This window comes from Pectinophora gossypiella, chromosome 24 (assembly GCF_024362695.1).
Source record: "Pectinophora gossypiella chromosome 24, ilPecGoss1.1, whole genome shotgun sequence".
Taxonomy (NCBI): Eukaryota; Metazoa; Arthropoda; class Insecta; order Lepidoptera; family Gelechiidae; genus Pectinophora; species Pectinophora gossypiella.
In genome coordinates this window covers 10,724,312-10,746,170 of record NC_065427.1, presented here as the reverse complement: position 1 = coordinate 10,746,170, position 21,859 = coordinate 10,724,312, and the positions used below count along the sequence as shown (strand labels likewise).

The 21,859-nt window shown below is 41.4% G+C and overlaps 1 protein-coding gene and 2 long non-coding RNA genes across 3 annotated transcripts in view; 2 read left to right on the top strand and 1 right to left on the bottom strand.

Moving 5' to 3' along the window:
• The first annotated feature begins 6,212 nt into the window (after positions 1–6,212).
• Positions 6,213–9,166, top strand: LOC126377771 (uncharacterized). The gene is made up of 2 exons (XR_007567987.1): positions 6,213–6,337; positions 9,112–9,166. It is a non-coding gene; the product is annotated as an uncharacterized LOC126377771 (long non-coding RNA).
• Positions 9,167–9,430: 264 nt separating this feature from the next.
• LOC126377722 (calsyntenin-1) overlaps positions 9,431–21,859 on the bottom strand; it is a 310,912-nt gene continuing 298,483 nt past the window's right edge. The window contains exons 11-20 of the mRNA XM_050025512.1: positions 21,029–21,166; positions 20,205–20,337; positions 18,877–19,070; positions 17,902–18,083; positions 16,307–16,423; positions 15,010–15,111; positions 13,832–13,949; positions 12,905–13,086; positions 11,306–11,408; positions 9,431–10,808 (exon numbers count right to left, since the gene is read on the bottom strand). Of these exons, the coding sequence (XP_049881469.1) occupies positions 10,741–10,808; positions 11,306–11,408; positions 12,905–13,086; positions 13,832–13,949; positions 15,010–15,111; positions 16,307–16,423; positions 17,902–18,083; positions 18,877–19,070; positions 20,205–20,337; positions 21,029–21,166 (1,337 nt within the window). The 3' untranslated portion in view covers positions 9,431–10,740. The remainder of the gene's footprint in view (positions 10,809–11,305; positions 11,409–12,904; positions 13,087–13,831; positions 13,950–15,009; positions 15,112–16,306; positions 16,424–17,901; positions 18,084–18,876; positions 19,071–20,204; positions 20,338–21,028; positions 21,167–21,859) is intronic.
• LOC126377765 (uncharacterized) lies at positions 10,699–21,710 on the top strand. The gene is made up of 5 exons (XR_007567981.1): positions 10,699–10,834; positions 15,024–15,142; positions 17,896–18,108; positions 18,845–19,078; positions 21,636–21,710. It is a non-coding gene; the product is annotated as an uncharacterized LOC126377765 (long non-coding RNA).

Genomic DNA, 21,859 nt, shown 5'->3' with positions numbered 1-21,859 from the left:
TTCCTTTTTATTTTCGTACAATAAAGTTGGTATTTTCTAGCCCCAGACGGGACTATAGTGATTCTCCTCGTGTTATATGAGGCTCAAACATAGCTGGCTAGGAGTGGGTGTATACTATACACTTCTGCCTACCCCTTTGGGGATACACGCGTGATGCTTTGTTTGATACTTACCTATATTTTAATCTGTGGTCTGACCCATAGATTTAGATTTTTTGCAAAATAAACAAACAAACAAAAGATAGCGCTGACTAAATCTTGACTTTCGGTGCTCCGAAATTCAGCATTCTTATAATAAATTCTAAGTACGTATTTCTAAGCGTGTAAATGCACAAAAATCACTAGCCGCTGAATCCAGCCAAAATCTCGCTTGAAACCCAAATGGCCATCTCCTTCCCCCTCCTCTCTTACGGGTGTTGCGCATTTCTCTCTGCAAATCCTGCGTCTCTCCCTAACTCACCTGGTAGGTCATCTGCCTGTCTCCCTCCCACTCATTAGGCGGGTCTACACGTCTATTATGCAGTATGTTTGGCGAACGCTTTATACGGTTTGTCTAGTTGTATAGAGTAGTTAGTGATGTAGAGACAACGCATATTGGGTGGGACCGACGCTCACCGTTGGACCGGCCAGGTGGAAGTGCAATAAAATAAAAAAAATATCTAATGATCCTTGAACTCGAACGATTTTGATTGAATTGTAAATGTCGATAGGAGCTTTTATCGCCCTGTTGGTTGAACGCTTGACACTCAATTTGAGGTCGCAGGTTCGAATCCCGACATAGGCCTAAAACTTTTCGATTTTGTTTGGATCATAAATGATTATCACGTGCTCAGCGGTGAAGGAAAACATCGTGAGGAAACCCACATTCCCGAGAAATGTCAGAGGTTTGTGACCTAATCTTTTTTCATCTTTTCTTAATCTTTTTTCCCTTCGCGGGTTGGAAGATGAGACAGGCAATTCTGTAGAAAACCGGACCTGTCAAATCTTCAGTTTACGTAAGCGGACCCTGTGAGAAACGTGATAACGCTAGGGGGAGATTATGATACGGTAGTTTCAATCTAAGTAAAATATGTGTTTTTATAGATGAATTGCTTCGATGTGGCCATTTTAGCCCGCCTCCCCCGTTTACCTGGGAAGACGAGAAGCATATTGGTGGTTTTATTAGCTCCCTGTCCCACCAAGGTACCTATACAAGGTCTAGACAATGTTCCCCGAGACAACTACAGATAGCGCTGTCCAACTCCTGAGTAATAATGTAAATAGGTATTTTCACATTGCTCGGGTACCTACCTACACAATAATTTAAAAATATAATTTTAAATTTTATAGTTTCTTATTATTTGGATCAAATTTGTATAGAATTTTGTTGTTACCTATGATTGCTTCTCTTTATTTCGAACAGAATAATGGTTGGAAGATGTTGTGTGGTGTCATTAAACGGGTCACTATTTTATACCCAAAACACAGATAAAAGATGTCCTAGATATCTATGAAATTAGCTGTAAACGAAGGAACCGTTGGACAGCGCCTTCTATATGTTTATTGGTGAACGTGACCTGGAATGTCCCTCTTCTTTCTCCAGTCTTTTAAAATAAATATCTACGATAAACCGCCATCTGTCCTAAGTTCAGTAGCGAGGTTGTGCTAAGCTTTTTCCTTTGAAGGATGGGGGAGTTGCATGCTTTAATCGCTAGATGGCGCTGATTCATTATCTCCCCAGCGTTATCCAGTTTTTCACGGGGTGCGCTCACATAACCTGATGTTGTTCTTTTTGGTTTTCCCCGAAGGGCAAGGCAAAGGGAACTATGCCTATACAGCCATGTCTTGTGTATTTTTTTCTTGATGATGATTAATGAAATGATGAAAGGTGATGACGATGAATGATGAAACCTAACCCACCCTCGGAGCAGACTCCTACTCCGAACTCCAAACGAATTAACTCAAAAGTCCGCATAAACTTTTCGAGTTAGAAAGCGGCTTGTTAGCACGAAGCGAAAATAGATAGGTACTTTGTTTATTAAATATTCCGATATAATAACACTATCGCGAATGTTTTTCGACTAACTTAATGTGATCATTACCTACACACTACTTCGTATTAATTATTTATATTATTCAATGAAGAAAGCAACTGTCCCGTTCCAGTTCCCGCCAAAAAGTCTAATGTGACATAACCTGAAGTTTTGGACAGGTCCGGTTTTTTTATCCGCGGTTTTGTAGCGCTTTCGGGCGCTGATTAATGAAATGAAAAAGATTGCCTTATCTTCGCCACATTTATTAGTTGGTACACTCACCAAAAAGGATATAATCACTACGTTTGACCTACACCTCACCGAGCTTTTTGTTAGACCAACGTGATAGGTGGTGAGCCGTATCTCCGTCTATAATGGTTGCGCCAACATTGGTACAAGTCCGGAACATAGCGGGGATCGAACCCACGCTCCCCGTTTGAGAAATAAGCTGGTGACACATAGGACTAAGCAGTTAGATAGACTAGAATGTTTACTGGTTCAATTTTATAAATTCATCAAGGAACCCAAACACATCTGCCGAGTGGGTAATTACTACACACTGTCCATCCCCCTAGGGATACAGGAGCGTTGCTATGTTACGTTAAGGGTGTTGGGACCTTCGCTCAGCAACAATGGCGAAGGCGTGAGTGTAGCGGTGATCGAATTTATTATTTATAAAAATAAAAATTTCAAGCACATGGCTACACTTTCGCCATCTAGTCGCCGAGCTAGGGTCCCAACACCCTTAAGGATGTTGGGTTGGTATATATGTCGCAGTCGGATTGTATAATCCGCTGTATTACATTACGTCTAGCTGTTTTCAAAAACAGGGCCGTTAACAGCTAGCCGTAATGTAATACAGCGGATTATACAATCCGACTGCGACATATACGTTTCGGCGACAATAGATGGCGTAAGTGTAGCCACACCATTCGGCGATCGAAAAAACACAGAAGACATAAATAAAACAAGTATATATTTTAAACCAACTTTATTTTTAGCTAAAATATAATAATCCATACATCAAAGGGGTCCTAAGTATATTGTAATAATACCGCGAATAAAAAAAATAACGTTAAAGTATCGAATACGACAGTAGTGAAAGAATATAAAGACAGCTTTACATAAAGTACTCATGCTTACATTCCAGAACATTCTAGACATTGTGCGGAACAAATTAGAACGGGTAATAAATCGGCGGAAAGCGGGGCGGAGGCGATAGAGTGCTATTTTTTAAGTCGCTGGCTTTTGTCACTATATTATAGCTCGGCTGACAGGTGTCAGTCGAATATAGTTTGACATCAAGATTTCGATGTCATAAATACATGTATTTCATTCAAATCCTGAGAAGAGGTTCGCGCCCAACTGGGCACTCTCAGACCTGTTATCTTCATTTTGTACCGGAGAGCCTCGAACGCTCCGCATTTGTCCGGCCATAGTCAATACCAAATTGTCGTTGCCAATTTAAAATACATTACTTATGTGCGGGTCAATTTTATAGAAATTCAAAATAACTTCCGTCTGAATTTTTTTTGTATGACTGTGTTAAAAGTTTGTAGTGAATGTTTTAGAAGCAAAATACTATTCAAAATAGCAAAATACTAAATAAAAAAAATGGTGAGGGCGACCCACAAGAGCTTTTAAATTGGCAACGACGAAATGGCAAATCTACAATAAAGCCACGTTCAAAAAATTACGCCCGTACGAATCCACGCCTAGCGCAGTGTTGAACATTTTTTTTTACGTAACTTATTATAAATTTTCCGAATAACGGTAACTAGATGTTTTTGGAGTCACATAGTTCGTTTCATAGTCGCTTCCGCCTCGCGTTCCGCTGTCATCATTACGCGCCTTAAGGTCAGATCTTAAAATATAAAATGTTTTTAAGGGAACAGCGTTTGGACGGTTGTCGAAAACTTGAACACAACTACAAACTAACAAGAAACGAGACCTCATATTATTATGCTTTTTAGTGACATTTATTTTTACTGTGTTAAAGTTTGTACCGAATGTTTTAATAGCAAAATACTATTAGGTAGTAGTTACTCTTACTAGTTATTGTTACTGACAATTTTATCTTATTCTTCTTCTTACTATAATTTATAATAATGTCCGCGTTTGATCATAACTTTACCTGTTGGTAAGCGACCCTTTTTTGATGTAGATTTGCCGCAAATGGCATTAACTACTTGGCCGGACAAAGCGGAGCCCTGAGGGCCCTCACCCGGTACAAAATTTAAGACAACAGGCCTGAGGGTGCCCAGTTGGGCGCGAACCTCGGCTCAGGGCGTCATCTGAGACGATTATATTTGAAAGAATTAATCGACTCTATTGGGTCGATAGAGATAAGCGCTAAATTAGGGATGATAAGTGATCACGGTCTAAAGAGAGACACGCTTACCTAGCCAGTGTAACGCCCCAGTCTTTCACTGTGTAGTGACTTAAAAATGTTTTTTTTTTGTGTTGCTAGGTTTTAAATCTCGTTTTCACATACACTGTATGTTTTTTACGCTACCCAATGGCTTTCCCTGTGCATGTGAGCGCGTTAGTGAACTGAATTAAAACAATTGTAAGCGGCTCCGCGTAGTCGCGGTAACAATTATGGGGGGTGAGGTAAGGTAGCTCGAATCTGTGTGGGGCGGAGTGTATCTTCTATGCCAACACTTAAAGTACAATATTATGAGGTCTAAAGGCAGTTGAAAACTTAATGAAGCGAGTGGTGTGCCCGCGAACACAGTTCGTTGTACGAAAACAAACATGGCACTAACATTAGGATACTAACATAAAAAACAATTAATTTAGAGTTGTTCAGAAACACACCACTCGTTAAGTGCGGTTAATATTGCATAGTTATTGAGACTAATATTACATGTTGCGTGTTACATGTACTTAATTAAGAGACTTTTTGTAATAATTTATTTTTAGTTTGGTGCAATAAAGTGTATTTGTATTGTATTGTATTGTTACAAATTGCTAAATTAAGTATTTAAGGCGATGCCGAACTATTTAAGGCCTAGGCGTACATACTGCGATCAAATCCAGTATGCTTTAAACAAAGGACAGTAGGGCCAACATGCGCATCGTAATAAAATTTTATCACGGTCAAAAAGTTATGTCGTTCTGTCAAAATACGAACAAAATCACGAGGCATGCATGTTAGGGAAAAACAGACTTATCGATGTCGACAAAATTGATTAAATCGATTGATAATTTTCTCATGTTGGAAGCTCGGTGGAAGTCTCTTTTACCCCCTCCGGTTAATTGAGAGAAACTCTACGCCCAGTAGTGGGACGTATATAATCTGTTCATGTTATTATGTAACTGTATGTATGTAACTGTCCCAAAACTTATGCAACACCAAAACGCACTGATAATCTCAGCACTGGCAGTCAGAGAAGCTGTGCAAAACAAAACATGACGTCAACTATATCAAATACACCGATGATTATGTCCACGAAGATTGCTTTAAGTCCCGCGTCAAAAGTGACGATATTTTATACTAATATGGCAAACGATATTTGATATTATGAAGCTTGCTAACTGAAGGTAATGTTCAAAAAACCCCTAGATAGGCAGAGTTGAGTGTGCTGCCGTCAAATGATGTTATTCAGGGTACCGAACAGAGCATAGTACCCCGCTAGCCACAAGTTGGCAGTGTGACTTTGGAAGTTGTATATAAGCGTCGCGCTGTGAACACTTCGATAGCGCGTTTCAGGACTGCATTATTGATTGGTGGCGCCATCTGTTGCATATGGGCGGAACTAGCTGGTCTAGTTGGGTCCGTTACACACCCACTCCTCGCCAGCTATATTATGTAATAAATAGGGGGCGATCGCATTGCTATTAATGCCGGAATCCACGTGATTTATTAATTATCTATGATCTTCTGGGAAATTCACGCGTTGATAATATACTCTCTCTTTTTCAAAAGTTGTCTGCCTATGTTGATAATATACTCTCTCTTTTTCAAAAGTTGTCTGCCTATAGACGCAATTTGGTTCTAAACCACAAAAGTAGTATTCATGTTATCACAAATAATTGGTTTCCACGATTTACTTCGGGAATGCAGGTGTGATCTCTGTTATATTATGAATATATTTCCACCCCAATGGCGACAAAAACGACTTGATCATGTTAAATATTTTCTCCTCATTCAACAACTACCTTCAGTTAGTTATAAAAGTTTCACATTTGATATGCAACATCAGACAGAATGTGCCGCGCGAGCGGGGTAGGACAGAGAAATAAAAACCTAACTACCTTAACCTATTGTGTTGACGCAAGTCTACTTGCCATTCCCCTTGCCATAGTTACTGGAACATTAAGGTGATGTGTTTCAGTCAGCTAGGTAACGCTGCGTCAGTAGATGGCGTTACTTCTGCAGTTTTCGTATTTTTTTCCATTTATTCGTTTAGTGTTGAGTTCTGACCCAGTGAAATGTTAGGTGGCGAAATCTTACATACATTATCTTTAAGTTAAGCTACAATTTTGAAGTATTTACTGCAGATATCATATTGAAACATTGCATCAAAAGTTGGTGTCATTTCAATTTGTGTACGAACACGAAGCTGTCACACACACATGCGAACTAGGTTAGCTATTAAAAGAGATGCATAATTTGAAGTCTACTTCTAACTTCTAAATGGCGCATTTGGTAAAGCAGTAGCCGCCATTCTTAAGGTTCACGGTTCAAACCCAACTGCATGTTTTAATTGTTTTTACTTTTTGTATTTTTTTTACAATTGAATTTGGCGAACCCGTCTATTTGTTACGGAATTTTCAAAAAGTATCACTTTTACCAATAATATTATAATTAAGTATACAATAATTTACTTTGCACTAAAGTACCTTCCGTAATTTCCGTATTTTTTATTTTGTAAAATTCTAATAGGCATTAATCGCATCAGTGAACATGCGGCTAACTAAAAAACTACTGAACGGATTTTCATACGGTTTTCACCAATGAGTAGAGTGATTCATGGGCGTGCTTTAGGGTTTATAATTTATACAAGTATTTTTTTTGTATAAAATGGTTCAAAAATGATGATGAATGTCAAACATAATTATCGTTACAAATATAGCCGACTTGGAGCTTTCGGCGAAAACGCTGCCTGAGCCCATTGAGATATAACAAAACAACGTATGGTTGAATTGTTCCTTTTTTGTAGGTATACCGAAAAGTCCACAATATGTCATAATAATTATATTGTGTATAAAGAATTGTGTATATGTATTGTATGATTTTACAAATAACGATCACAGTACAGTAATAATAAGGTAGATTTTTCCTAAATTGCGTAGGTTCAGACTTTGTCGCATCGCGTTTGAAAGATGTAATAGCGCTTCAGGACGCCCAGTCCAGATGACTCACAGCGCATTTCTGGACATATATTTACGCGTGGTGTTTATTGTTAGGTTAGTTAGTTCAGGTTAGGACGTCTTTTTATAACGAGGACGTTAAAAAAAGACGAGGCTGGGACGTATTGAAGTAGTATTTCCATATATACGCGGCCTGAAATGGGCTGTTTCGGGGACCTGAACTGGTTGCTGTCGAACTTATTATCACGTTTTCTTGATTAAAATTCATAAATAAGTCAAATAGAAAAAAGAAAAAAGATTTTATTTAGTTTTAGATCTGTCATGATGTCTGTGATGTTTGTTTATTATACATAAGAATTTTTTTTTTGTTTTGGTTTTCCCCGAAGGGTAAGGCAAAGGGAACTATGCCCATACAGCCATGTCTGACGTATTTTTTTTCTTGATGATTAATGAAATGATGAAAGGTGATGATGATGAAACCTAAGCCCCCACCCTCGGAGTAGACTCCTACTCCGAACCCCAAACGAATTAACTCAAAAGTCCGCATAAACTTTTGAGTTATGAAGCGGCTTCCCAGCACGAAGCGAAAATAGGCAGATACACTTTGTTTATTGAATACTCCAATATAATAACACTCGCGAATGTCTTCCGACTAACTTAATGCGATCATTAACCACAAAACACCACTTCGTATTAATTATTTAGATTACTCAATGAAGAAAGCAACTGTCCCGTTCCCGTTTCCCGCCGAAAAGCCTATATACATAAGAATTTCAAAATTTATCTTATTTTTTTCCCAAAGGGCAAGGCAAAGGGAACTATGAACATACAACCATGTCTTGTGCTTTTTTTCTTGATGATGATTAATGAAATGATGAAACCTAAGCCCCCACCCTCGGAGCAGACTCCTACTCCGAACCCCAAACGAAGTAAGCGGCTTGTTGGCGCAAAGCGAAAATAGATAGGTACACTTTGTTTATTGAATATTCCGATTTAATAATACTATCGGGAATGTTTTCCGACTAATGTGATCATTAACCACAAAACACCACTTCGTATTGATTATTTAGATTATTCAATGAAGAAAGCAACCTTCCCGTTCCCGGTCCCACCAAAAAGTCCGCGGCAAAGAGAATATAAATAAATCTGTATGTTGGATGGAAAAACAATTAATTATAAATGACTACTATTTAGGCCGGCAAATGCAACAACTTCTTTTTTGATTTGGTTTTCCCCGAAGGGTAAGGCAAAGGGAACTATGCCCATACAGCCATTTCATTTTATGTATTGACTTTTTATTATAATATATGTCCTCTTTTAAAACACGGTATTTACCCATTATTTAAAAATGTTTAAATAAGATACGTTATTACAAAAATATTTTTCCAATATTCCTTTTCTCAGATTGTAGTATTTTTAGTTTTTTATTTATATTTATTCTCTTCATACAAAATCTCTTTATAAATTGTCACTGACATTCTATTACACTTGTCAAGTAGTCAAAGCCTTTAGAAAAAAAAAAACTATCACGCACACAAACTAACATTGACACCTCTACACGCTCAGCAAATACACTGTAATCTGCACCACTACAAATGTAAAATTGATCAAAATTGAGGGTCTGAAATATGGTACTTCTCGTATTCGGACCCTAAATTTTTGTTAGTTTGCGAAAATAATACACCAAAATATTACTATTTATCGGTTTTATAACAATATTCCTCTATCCGTTTTCCTGTAGCACTGCATCAACTTTTGTATGGAAAACGAATCACCTTAAGCTTTCTCCATTAACCTGTAGCAAACGAGGCTTCAAGAAGTACAGTCAGAATGGTTGCTTTTTTTTCAAATTGTTCTATCTTGTATTCTGATCGTATCTGCGTATATAGGAAATCTCTTTTTAGAACGCCTTTTTAGTGACAGGAATGTTCCCACTTTGATTAGATATGTTTCATATTATGCAACTTTGGGTGTTCGTAACCTAACCTAACCTTAGCTCCGTTTGGACGATCGTATGAAGATAGCTTATTGTCCCATACTATGTCAGCGTCCTCACATTCTAACACATAACTTAGTACCTAGATTGTTAGTAAAAATCCCTTAACGCATTCAAAATATATATATAATTATATAGTTCATAGCTGCTCTAAACAGACACTGTTTGTATATGTGTATATCGTACATCTATTATTTGAAATAACTCTGTCTAAATATACATTTAAGCCGATTTATTGAAAAGCTCGTAAGGGTAAAACGTATTTGGACATTTTTTGTCGAAAGACATAATTTAGCATTTATACAAATTAAATGCGTTCCTTTTTTAAATATAAAAAAACCATTCAACTTAAATGCGTATTTGAACTTGCCGTCAAATCCAAAATGGCGTCGTGAGCTTACAGATTATATAAGTACAGTTCAGATAGTGAATTTTATACATACAGCCTAAGTTTATAGATTTTTGATTTGCTAATAGTTTGATTATCAAACTATTGCATTCACATTTTTTAAATAATCAGCTGCCAACTTTAAGTACCACCTCTTCACCAACGTCTAATTTGAAAGATTGCACTATCAAAGTCTATAATTTTCTGGCTTTCGAAAGTATTTTTTTCACAGCTGACGCCATCTTGGTTTTTAAAAAAGAAACTTAAAAATGATTGAAACAGTGAAGCATACGATACGTCTTAAGTTTCAGTAATATACATAGTTTGATCTTACAGCTATATTATCTCTTATTACCGATTTCATACGAAATTACAACGACTAATACAATCAATACATACAATCTGATTTCACTTAGAAATTAAATAGAAAAGATACGAAGAGTGTCGTCCCTAGTAATTTAGACCAATTCGTCCTACTAAAGCAAGCAGAAGGGAAAATTATTACGTATTAATTTTGATATGATCAATTTTGAGACCTTAAAATAGTACTACAAATTATGAGTTCAGAAAATGTTGTGCCTCGCGTGGTTTTGTGCAAAAGCGTTATTTTTATAAACTATTCGACCGATGCAAATACAAAATCAATTCCGTTATAGAACTTTTTGATCTTTTATGTTCTGTGACGCCTCAATATGACTTAATTGTAACTTTTATTTATAGCTTTCAATAGTCGAAGATATACATCGTTATATTCGACAAGCAAATTCAAGTTACATTCGTAAATAAAACAGAAAAATCCAGTTTTCCAAATATGAATATTTGATTAACAAAGTTAATAATAAATAATCATTTTTAGATCATATAACGAATGTTCTATTTTTAAAATTATATACTTTTTCGTGTTTTCAACAGCAACCAATCAGAAGATATTGGCGGCCATATTGAAACGTCACTCGGTGCGCCGCGTGCGACAGAGAAGAGCGGCGGCGCGGCGGGAGTGAAAGAGACAGAAATAAGTACATCGCATTACATCGTGCTGTTGTCCCACTCCAACTGACTGATGTTTCTGTACTTGTGCTGTTTGCCTGGCAACACTGAAAATAATAAAAAATGGAATTAGGTAAGTGTAACAACATTTTTATACAGTTTTTAACGCTAGGGATGTCAAACTAATCTGATTTCTAGAATAGGAGTTAAAAACGCCACATCGAAGCGATTTACCTAAAAAGCAATATTGCTATTTGACATTAGTTTGCTTTGCGCATTTACTTTTATATGCGCAACATCTCTGCCGCACCATTAAAAGTTGCCGGCTCAAGTGTTACCTAAGCTCCTTCTTACAACATGGGGTCCTTTAAGCGAAGCGTGAAGAAGCACTTAGTAGGCCAGTATGGTAGTCGCAACTGATTCGAAACTGACTCATTGCGATGCTTTTCAGTTGCTATTGCAATTAGGGCTTCTCTATGTTTACCATCAGGCATATAAAAAGAAAAAATGCTTTTTTAAATGAATTGCTTCAATGGACTTTTTTTTGGACATTTTGTCGCTGACGAATAGGTAATCCATTTAGGATGTAAAGAGCTGTTGTTACCTTCGTCATCATCATCATCGGAGTCGTGGTGGTCGGAGTCCGAGTCGGAGCACGACTCGCCCTCCGAGCTCTCGGCCGCCGGCCGCCCGCACGACGGCGCCGACTGGAATGGAAAACGATAGTTTATAAAACAATTAGCTACACTTTACGTTCATGTGGTATTTATTACTAACCTCATCCGTAGAATTGTCAGTGACAATATTCTGAATTTCTGACTCCTTTCATAGGATTGACAGACAGTGTACAGATCTGATCAATAGGACCAGTTAGGGTTGAGTGTATGTATACTGATGTCATCCGTAGAATCCACAGTCATAGTAGTAGGATTGACAGTAATCGTATACTGGACCTCATCCACGGGGTTGAAAGGGGAGTGACAGTAGTAGGATCGACAGTGGTGGTAGTAGGATCGACAGTGATAGTAGTGGGATCGACAGTGACAGTAGTAGGATCGACAGTGATGGTCGACAGTGATAGTAGTTAGTAGTAGGATCGACAGTGATAGTAGTGGGATCGACAGTGACAGTAGTAGGAGGATCAACAGTGGTTGTAGTAGGATCGACACGACAGTGGTGGTAGGAAGATCGACACGACAGTGGTGGTAGGAGGATCGACAGTGGTAGTAAGTAGGATCGGTGGTAGGTGGGATCGACAGTGGTAGGTAGGATCGACAGTGGTGGTAGGAGGATCGACAGTGGTAGTAAGTAGGATCGGTGGTAGGTGGGATCGACCGTGGTAGGTAGGATCGACAGTGGTGGTAGGAGGATCGACAGTGGTAGGTAGGATCAACAGTGGTTGTAGTAGGATCGACACGACAGTGGTAGATTGATCGACAGTGGTAGGTGGGATCGACAGTGGTGGTAGGAGGATCGACAGTGGTAGTAGGAGGATCGATAGTGGTAGTAGTAGGATCGACAGTGGTAGTAGGAGGATCGACAGTGGTTGTAGTAGGATCGACACGACAGTGGTAGATTGATCGACAGTGGTAGGTGGGATCGACAGTGGTAGGTAGGATCGACAGTGACAGTAGTAGGAGGATCAACAGTGGTAGTAGTAGGATCGACACGACAGTGGTGGTAGGAAGATCGACACGACAGTGGTGGTAGGAAGATCGACACGACAGTGGTGGTAGGAGGATCGACAGTGGTAGGTAGGATCAACAGTGGTTGTAGTAGGATCGACACGACAGTGGTAGAAGGATCGACAGTGGTAGGTGGGATCGACATTGGTAGGTGGGATCGACAGTGGTAGGTAGGATCGACAGTGGTAGGTAGGATCGACAGTGACAGTAGTAGGAGGATCGACAGTGGTGGTAGGTGGGATCGACAGTGGTAGGTAGGATCGACAGTGACAGTAGTAGGAGGATCGACAGTGGTGGTAGGTGGGATCGACAGTGGTAGGTAGGATCGACAGTAGTAGGTAGGATCGACAGTGGTGGTAGGAGGATCGACAGTGGTAGTAGGAGGATCGATAGTGGTAGTAGTAGGATCGACAGTGGTAGTAGTAGGATCGACAGTGGTAGGTAGGATCGACAGTGGTAGTAGTGGGATCGACAGTGGTAGTAGTAGGATAGTAGTTCGACAGTGACAGTATACGGACCTCATCCATGGGGTTGACGGTGATGGTAAGCGCGGAGTCGTCCCAGGCCATGTCGGTGTCGGCGGGCGGCAGGCGGCGCGCGGCGCGCGGCAGGCGGCGCGGGCGCGCGCGCGCGATGCCCACGGCCGCCAGCACCACCACCACGCCGCACGACACCACGCCGATCAGCAGGGCCACGTGGTCTGGGGGCGGGTGCACGTATACTACTAGGCTGTTTATGTTATATTCTGCTCTAGTACACCCCGGACACTCCATACAAAACACCTCGTTTTACACAGGCACCGCACATTGACGTTATCGTACACACGCATCTGTGTGTGTGACGTTTGACGCCATACTGTTGAATATAATATAATATAATAAAGCGGGTGAGGGGGGCTGGGTGGGGAGAGATGTTACCGTTATTCTTTATTCTATGAGATTATTTTGGATTTTTCGAATTTTGTTTCTATTCAGTTTGCACAGTTATAAAATGTCGTTGTCGACACAAATTTTTGCTGTCGTGTTGCTAACTTAGGTAAGTTTTTGAAGACAGCATCTTATCACGTTTCGATTCTGAAGTGGTGTTAGATTATAAGAATGTTCTTGTTGTAAAAGCTACCTAAGTATATTTGGCTGTTTTGTTTATTTTTGTTTTGTGCGTGCAAGCAGTTAAATGCCATCTGCGGCAAATGTACAAAGTCACGTCATAATTTTTTTTTCTTTCACGTACTCATCTTATCTGTCGAAAGACCAGGCAATGGAGCTCTTTTACATGATGACTTGCGTCTTTTTACTGCCGGGAATCTATCACTGTGGGAACGGCATATTATTGGACGTGCAATTTCTTCTTTTTTTTTTAAATGGGGAATACGCATGCACATTTACACTCTATGACATTTTACAGCATTCCCAGGCTAGGTGTAGTAGTAGTAGGCGTGTACTCACTGGCGGGCGCGTCCTTGCCGCGCACGTCCAGCAGGCGCGCGGCGGGCAGGTCGGCGGCGTGCGGCGAGCGCAGCGCGTGCGCCGCGTACACGCGCGGGGACGGGGCGCGGGCCGCGGGCTGCGGGGGGGGACATGGTTATTAGACGCCACAATCCACGCGTTCTCTATACTCTTTGGCGATTTACAGCCTCCTTAGAGAGGTATTATACGTAATATTATTCTTTTTCATGACTCACGACTATATCATCCCAGCGGGGTAGTCATCAGGGGTATAAGTACCCACACCTAACGACCTCTATGATCCAGTGGTTGAGCGTTGGGCTCACGATCCGGAGGTTCCGGGTTCGAATCCCAACAGGGTCATATCACAAAAATCTATTTGTGAGCCCTAAGGGGGGTTTAAATGGCCACATCGAAGCAATTCATCTAAGAAAGCAATATTGCAATTTAACAACAAATGTCAAATAGCAATATTACTTTCTTAGATGAATTGCTTCGATGTGGCCATTTTAACCCCTGGTTTGGTTAGGACATTACGGCCTGATCACCCGTATGTTCATAAGATAATCCGTAGGCACGTTAAGCCGTTGATCCCGGTTCATCATCATCATCAGCCGTACGACGCCCACTGCTGGGCATAGGCCTCCCCCAAGGATCTCCACGACGATCGGTCCTGCGCTGCCCGCATCCAGCGGCTTCCCGCGACCTTCACCAGATCGTCGGTCCACCTTGTAGCGGGCGCGTCGTCCGACGCGTGGTCGCCATTCCAGAACCTTTCCGCCCCAGCGGCCATCGGTTCTCCTCGCTATGTGTCCTGCCCACTGCCACTTCAGCTTTGCAATTCTCCGAGCTATGTCGGTGACTTTAGTTCTCCTGCGGATCTCCTCATTTCTGATTCGATCGAGCAGGGAAATACCGAGCATAGCTCTCTCCATTGCCCGCTGAGCGACACCGAGCCTCCTCACGAGACCCATAGTAAGCGGCCACGTCTCACTGCCGATCTCGGTTACTACTCACTGATTGATAAATTTGTAGTCGTTACATGAGTCATGTTAGGGGCCTATAACCCTAGTAGGGTTGATGAGATTGATAATCCACCTTAACCCACGCGAATAAAAGAAGTACCCAAACCTACCAAGGTGATAGATTCTTGTTCGTTCCACTAATTATTATCTCACCTGTTTGTCTCTAGCGACGGCGTCCATCTTGTCAGCGACGCCGCTGGGGTGCAGCTCGCGGGCCAGCTCCCCTCCGGACATGTGGGGGTGCACCACCGTCAGCTGCAACGGTACAAAGGATGTGAAGCATCAGGTAATGCAATAACACTCACACAAACGCTAAAGTCACATAGGACCCCGATACCGACCCCGCCGGCGTGGTCGACGATTTCCCTCAATCAGCGCTTATCGCTATAATTCCTTCAAATATCTTTCCTCCCAGACGACGCCCTGAGCCGAGGTTCGCGCCCAACTGGGCACACTCAGGCCTGTTGTCTTAAACGTTGTACCGGGGGAGAGCCCTCAGCGCTCCCCATTTGTCCGGCCAAGTAGTTAAATGCCATCTGCGGCTTATCTACAATAAGTCACGTCAAAAAAAAAGCTAAAGTCACATAAAGATGAACGCGCATAGATGCGCCGCAATCATCGTATTTGATTAATGTCTCTGTATGAAATCATATGCGACGTCGCTTATTCGCGATCACCTAGTCTGGCGCTCACCATTTGTCCTGCCAAGTAATGAGGATAAAAACTAAAAGTTCAAATGTATGCGGCAGCTCTGAGTGTTCCTAAATTTTGACAGTTCTCCATACTGGCCCCTATGCTTGCTTCTATGCTGTTCTGGGAGCATATAAAAAACATAGAACACGTTCAGCTGCTTTTCTTCCCGGGCATGTCGTAAAAACCGACAGAGGGATTGTGTCCTCTAACATGATGGACTAATGTTATGGGCGATAGGCTGATCCCCATCCATCTTTGGACTTCGTATCAACAGTGGCTGCAAGTTGTCTTTGATTACTTGTGGCTCTGCCCACCCCATTAGGGATTACGGGCGTGAGTTTATGTATGTATGTATGTATGTCCATACTGGCCCCGATTCCTGCAGACACCTCCTATTTTTATTTTAAGTTACATCCGTCATTTTCTTATCCGCCGAAAAGGAAAGGGACGGCAGATTGACAACTGTTAATTTTAAAATGAAACAATAACCCGACCGAATGAAATGGGAACCTCGCTCATTGACTGGTGTGCTGTCAAATTAATTCTGTCGGGCTATTGGCCAAATGGAAAACAATATGTTTGTTTACTCAAATATAATGGGGAACTGTCAAAATTTAAGAACACTTAACAGAGCGACACCTGACGGGAGAAATAGGCAATTCAATTGTCGATTGTCATTATCTTTTGTTTGGTTGAGACCCGTTCAGTCGGAAAGTATCGAATTAATACGGGTTTTGAAATGCTATATAGTACTGACCGTCTGCACGTATTCGTTGGAGGTGAACCGTCCGTTCAGTTCAGAACAGGTCAGCTTGAACACGCGGTTCAGGTAGTACGCTGGCTTCTTGTTGCTGTACTCAATCTCGCGGAGCACCTGAGAACACCAAAATAGATATTAACATAATTAAAACACATAATAACGGGTTCTTACCGCGTTTAAATGGGGATATGAGACTCCCAATATTTCGACACTGTTGCAAGTGCCATGATCACGGGATGACTGAACCCGTTATTATGTGTTTTAATTATGATAATGGCCCCGATTCCTGCAGACACCGCCTAATTTTATTTTAAGTTATATCCGTCATTTTCATATCCGTCGAAAAGGAAAGGGACGGATGATTCACAGCTCTTAATTTTAGGAAGAATGAGTAAATTAATGTGTCGGGTTATTGACTGACGTAAAATTTTTAGACGGTTGGTTTAGATTTGTGCTTAAAATTGACGTGTGTTCCATAAATTTTATGCTTGTCGATTACCCGTCCCTTTCCTTTTCGGCGGATAAGAAAATGACAGATATAACTTAAAATAAAAGTAGATGGTATTTACAGGAATTAGCACCAATAACCGCTTAAACTTAAAACAAGATATTAACATTATAAGCACACGACTCCCGCCTCCGTGGTCTAGTGGTTAGAGCGTTAGGCTCACGATCTGGAGGTCCGGGTTCGATTCCCGATAGGGGACATTGTCGAAATCACTTTGTGAGACTGTTCTTTGTTTTGAGGACTTTTCAGGCTTGAATCAACCTGATTGTCCGAAAAAGTAAGATGATTCCGTGCTATTAGCCGTAAAAACACCTCCACCAACCCGCATTGGAGCAGTGTGGTGGAAGTATGCTTCATACCCCTCCGGTTGATTGAGGGGAGGCCTGTGCCCAGCAGTGGGACGTATATAGGCTGGTTATGTTATATAAGCTCACGACTATATTCCAATTGGGGTAGCTAGAGGTACATCGGAAGATGAACTAAGTACCCACACCTCCATCTTTCTGTTAGACCAACGTGATAGGTGGTGAGCCGTATCGCCGCCTATAATGGTCGAGCCAACTTTAGTGAACATATAAATGGGTAGGAAGAGGTGCATAGGCACCTCCTTGCAAGCTTAGCGTGGCTGTACACACCAAAGCGGAAAGGAGATAAAACATTTGTAAGAGCGAGAAAGAAGATGCTCTGCCATGCATTGATTTAATTCATCTAAAAAGAAAGCAATAATATATTGCAATGTGACATTTGATCATATTGAAATATTGCTTCTTTAAGTATTTCAATGTTAACCATCCTTTAGGCTCGCAGGGAGGAAGGAACGTCTTAGGGGTGGCCTGGGCCCAGCAGACTATTTGAGGGATGACCTGTCCCCAGCAGTGGGACATTATAGGCTATTTGAGGTATGGCCTGTGCCCAGCAGTGGGACATTATAGGCTATTTGAGGTATGGCCTGTGCCCAGCAGTGGGACATTATAGGCTATTTTGAGGTATGGCCTGTGCCCAGCATTGGGACATTATAAACAATTTATGTATAAAAATGTCCAGTTGTGCGTGCAATAAAGTGTTTATGAATTTCCAGACCCACCTCCTGATAATTCTGCACAGTATCGGCGCCAGTGAGTATGACGCCGTCCCGCGTGACCGCCGCGCGGATGTCGTACCGCAGCGGCAGGTCGGCCGCGTCGCGCAGGGAGAGCGCTTCATGGTCTGGGTTCAGTGCAGGGTAGACAGACACCACGCACGAGTCTAACTTCTGGGATTCTGCTTCTGGAGGGAGAAGAAGATATTTATTGTAAGAACAAAAAACAATAATGGCGCTGTACAGATTTTTCAACGTTCAACCTTCTAAATTCATGGGTAACAGACTTAAATGCATCTTTTGTCTTTGTTTTTGGGTATATATTTTTTTTATTTCTCCCCTTTTTAATGCAATCATGGAACCATTGTCCCATCCTAAATGGTATTAATGATGACCCTTTTTCTTACACCCAGGCACAATTTACATCTTCCACCCATTATTATTCGGATCAAAATAAAGACAAGCAATATCTTTTCTACACATAATGTGGTCTAAATATAATGTAAAAAGCAAAATGTAATATTGCTTTTTTACAAGAATTGCTTCCAAAAAAGCTTAAAGGAGCCATGGTAGGTTCTACCAACTTGGTAGAACACTTGCCTCATACTTTGAGGTCGCAAATGCGAATCCAGCACAGGCCTAAACCAATAATTGTCTAATTTGTTTTCGAATTCATGTTTGGATCATAAATTATTACCACGTGCTCAGCGGTGAAGGAAAACATCGTGAGGAAACCCACATTCCTGAGAAATGCATTTTCGGAGGTATGTGACCTGATCTGTATTGGGCTGGTTTTACCTTCGCGGGTTGGAAGGTCAGACAGGCAGCCCTGTCAAACCTTCAGGTTAGGTAAGCGGAACCTGTGAAAAACGGGATAATGCTAGGGAGATGATATTCGATGTGGGCTTTTTGACCCCCTCAGGTCGATCATTGGTCTCACAACCCACAGGTGGGCAGGAGACCAGCAAGATCCCAACTCACCGCGCATGTAGTCTCCGCCTCTGGCCATGACGTGGACACTCAGCTCGGGGAACACCCGCAGCCCCGCCCTGAAGTGGGCGTAGTCCCGCGCCGCGTCCCCGGACCCGTTGATCAGGATGGTCGGCGTCTGCGGCTGCAGCACCATGACGTAGGACTCCGCTGGCATGGCCTTGATGATGCGCCCGTTGTCGCAGCTGCGGAAGTAAGATTGATTTCAATTCATAGCTCCATGGATGGAAATAAAAGCGTAGAGATGACCCAAATTTATTCTATGCAATTAATTGGGTACTGTTAGTTTATATAACATAAAAAAACGCATCTTTGTAACGCCCATCTGACACTTCTCCTGTCATCATTTTTCCCACTGTGTTCTAATCGCTATATAAGAAATATAAAAACAATATCACGTGTACAGTTTGTTTGTATTATAAACCACGATATAAAATCTCACAGGTACTTCGGGGTACCTTTTAAAATGTTTTATTTTCGCAAAAACAGAATGGGCATTTTCTGGGTAAGCTCGTTCCATCGTCGATCTCTTCTTGTGGAAGAACGAAGTCAAGAGCAAACCCATCTTAATTAAAAAAAAAAAACGCTTTATATAATAGAAAGAACATAAATTCAAATTGCGAAAATGAAACTGTCAAACAGTATCACTTGAAACCTGACAGACAGTTTCTGTTTATTTTGTGAAATGTGACGTCACACGAAGCTCATAGCCGCCCGTGTTATTAAATACACAGATAAAAAAAAATGATCTTAATATAATGAAAATGGAGCTCGGTGGCGCAGCGGTAAACGCGCTCGGTCTGCGATTGTTGAAGTTAAGCAACTTTCGCAAAGGCCGGTCATAGGATGGGTGACCACAAATAAAAAAAAAGTTTTCATCTCGAGCTCCTCCGTGCTTCGGAAGGCACGTTAAGCCGTTGGTCCCGGCTGCATTAGCAGTCGTTAATAACCATCAATCCGCACTGGGCCCGCGTGATGGTTTAAGGCTCGATCTCCCTATCCATCCATAGGGAAGGCCCGTGCCCCAGCAGTGGGGACGTTAATGGGCTGGTGATGATGAATATAATTAAACTGTTGGATAATTATAAGATAACCATACCATATTCTAAGTAGTAACCGGGACTAACGGCTTAACGTGTCTTCCGAAACACGGATCATCTTACTTTCAGACAACCAACCAGTAATGTCCTAATCAAACTAGGGATCACAAAGTGATTTTTGTGATATGTTCCCGGGGATTCGAACCCGGGACCTCCTGATCGTGAGCCCAACTCTCACCCACTGGACCACAGAGGCCGTTTTTTTTTTTGTATACTCACGTGATGGTAGTGGCGACGTGCACGTTGCGCCGGCCGGGCGTGGGGTATGCCCTGGCGTCGCCGTACGCCACGCGGCGCAGGAGTGTCTCCACGTCCGCCACGCCGTCACCTTCCACTGATACTGACTTCAGATCTGGAAGTGTACGTTTAGGATCAAATATTGGGTCTTGAAAAACAAAAGAACATAACATACATACATTACATACATTTTTTTTATAGCACACACCTCAACGAACTCGATGCATATAGGAAGGATTGGCCAGAGAACACGCAAAGTCGAGGGTACAGGCTATTCGAGCGAAGGCCTTTGCCCAGCAGTGTTTTCGACTTTTATTGATTTGGCATTAACTACTTGGCCGGCAATGGGGACCGCTGAGGTGTCTCATCCGGTAAAAAAAAATAATTCCCAAAAAAATAATAATAATAATAAAATGTTAAATTTGGGGTTCCATGCGGCTTAAAACACAATACAGGGTGTTAGTGACATCGTAACGAAAACTTTGAGGGACGATTCCAGACCATGATTCTGAGTCAAGTGGAATTTCTGTCGCAAAAGTATGGAACTGAAAATATAAAAAAAAAATCATTTTTATGAATTTTCCAATAGGAAATTCCACTTCATATTAACTCAGAATCATGCTCTGAATCACCAGTATTAGTTACGATGTCACTAACACCCTGTATAGAAACGAACATTTAAAGACAAAATATCACTAAAATCATGAAATTTCGGACAAGAAATTCCACTTGATATCAATTCGACTCGACAACGTTATCGGTGTCCTAACACCCTGTATAAAAACAGAAAAACAACAAATACTTACATAGATCAGGAGCAAGACTCAGCCCCTCTCGGCATCGCGCCACGCACTTTAAGGCGTGGGCAGGCTGCACGGCGTGTCGCAGCACTCCCAGCCCGGCCAGCCAACCCCGCAGGTGATGCTTCATGTCGCTCTCTGTACCTGGAACAGGACCCAACTTGTTAGAAAGAAAGAAAGAAACATTTATTACTTTCGGACACCACAGACACAGACAGACAGGTGCATTACATTTAACACAGGACAGAAACCACACGGAAATCAATAAATACACAGAAAAAAAAATCCAAAACAAAAAGAAAAACAGTTCCTTTTTTCCGTAACTATAGAATAAGGAATAATACTTACGGTCACGAGCATTAGTATACACTTTGGTACCATGTCACATTAACTTATTTGACAAATTGAACTGTAAGTCTCACTAAATGTCAAATATGTTAGTGCGACAGAGTCCTAAAGTAGGTACATTATAGTGATCATGACTGTACAGAACGGCAACTCCCCCCTCCCCCTCAGACTTCACACACACAGATGCGCGTGTACGATTTGAAATACTTTCAGTGTCCATCACTATCTTTTTTTATCTTTGATTTGGCTGTTTTAATTGTTTCAGGTAGCGGTCCACTTCCTTAGGAACAGGGTATGAAGTAAAATAAAATTATTAAGAAAGAGATAGCGACAAAATAAATATTGCCAAAACACAACCGCATTTTATTTGTAAAAATATCTTATTCCCGAGGCTTTTTTCGCCACACACACACACATTGTAATCTCATCTCAACACACATTGTAGTTTGGTTAGACATTACAGGCTGATCACCTGATTGTCCAAAAAGT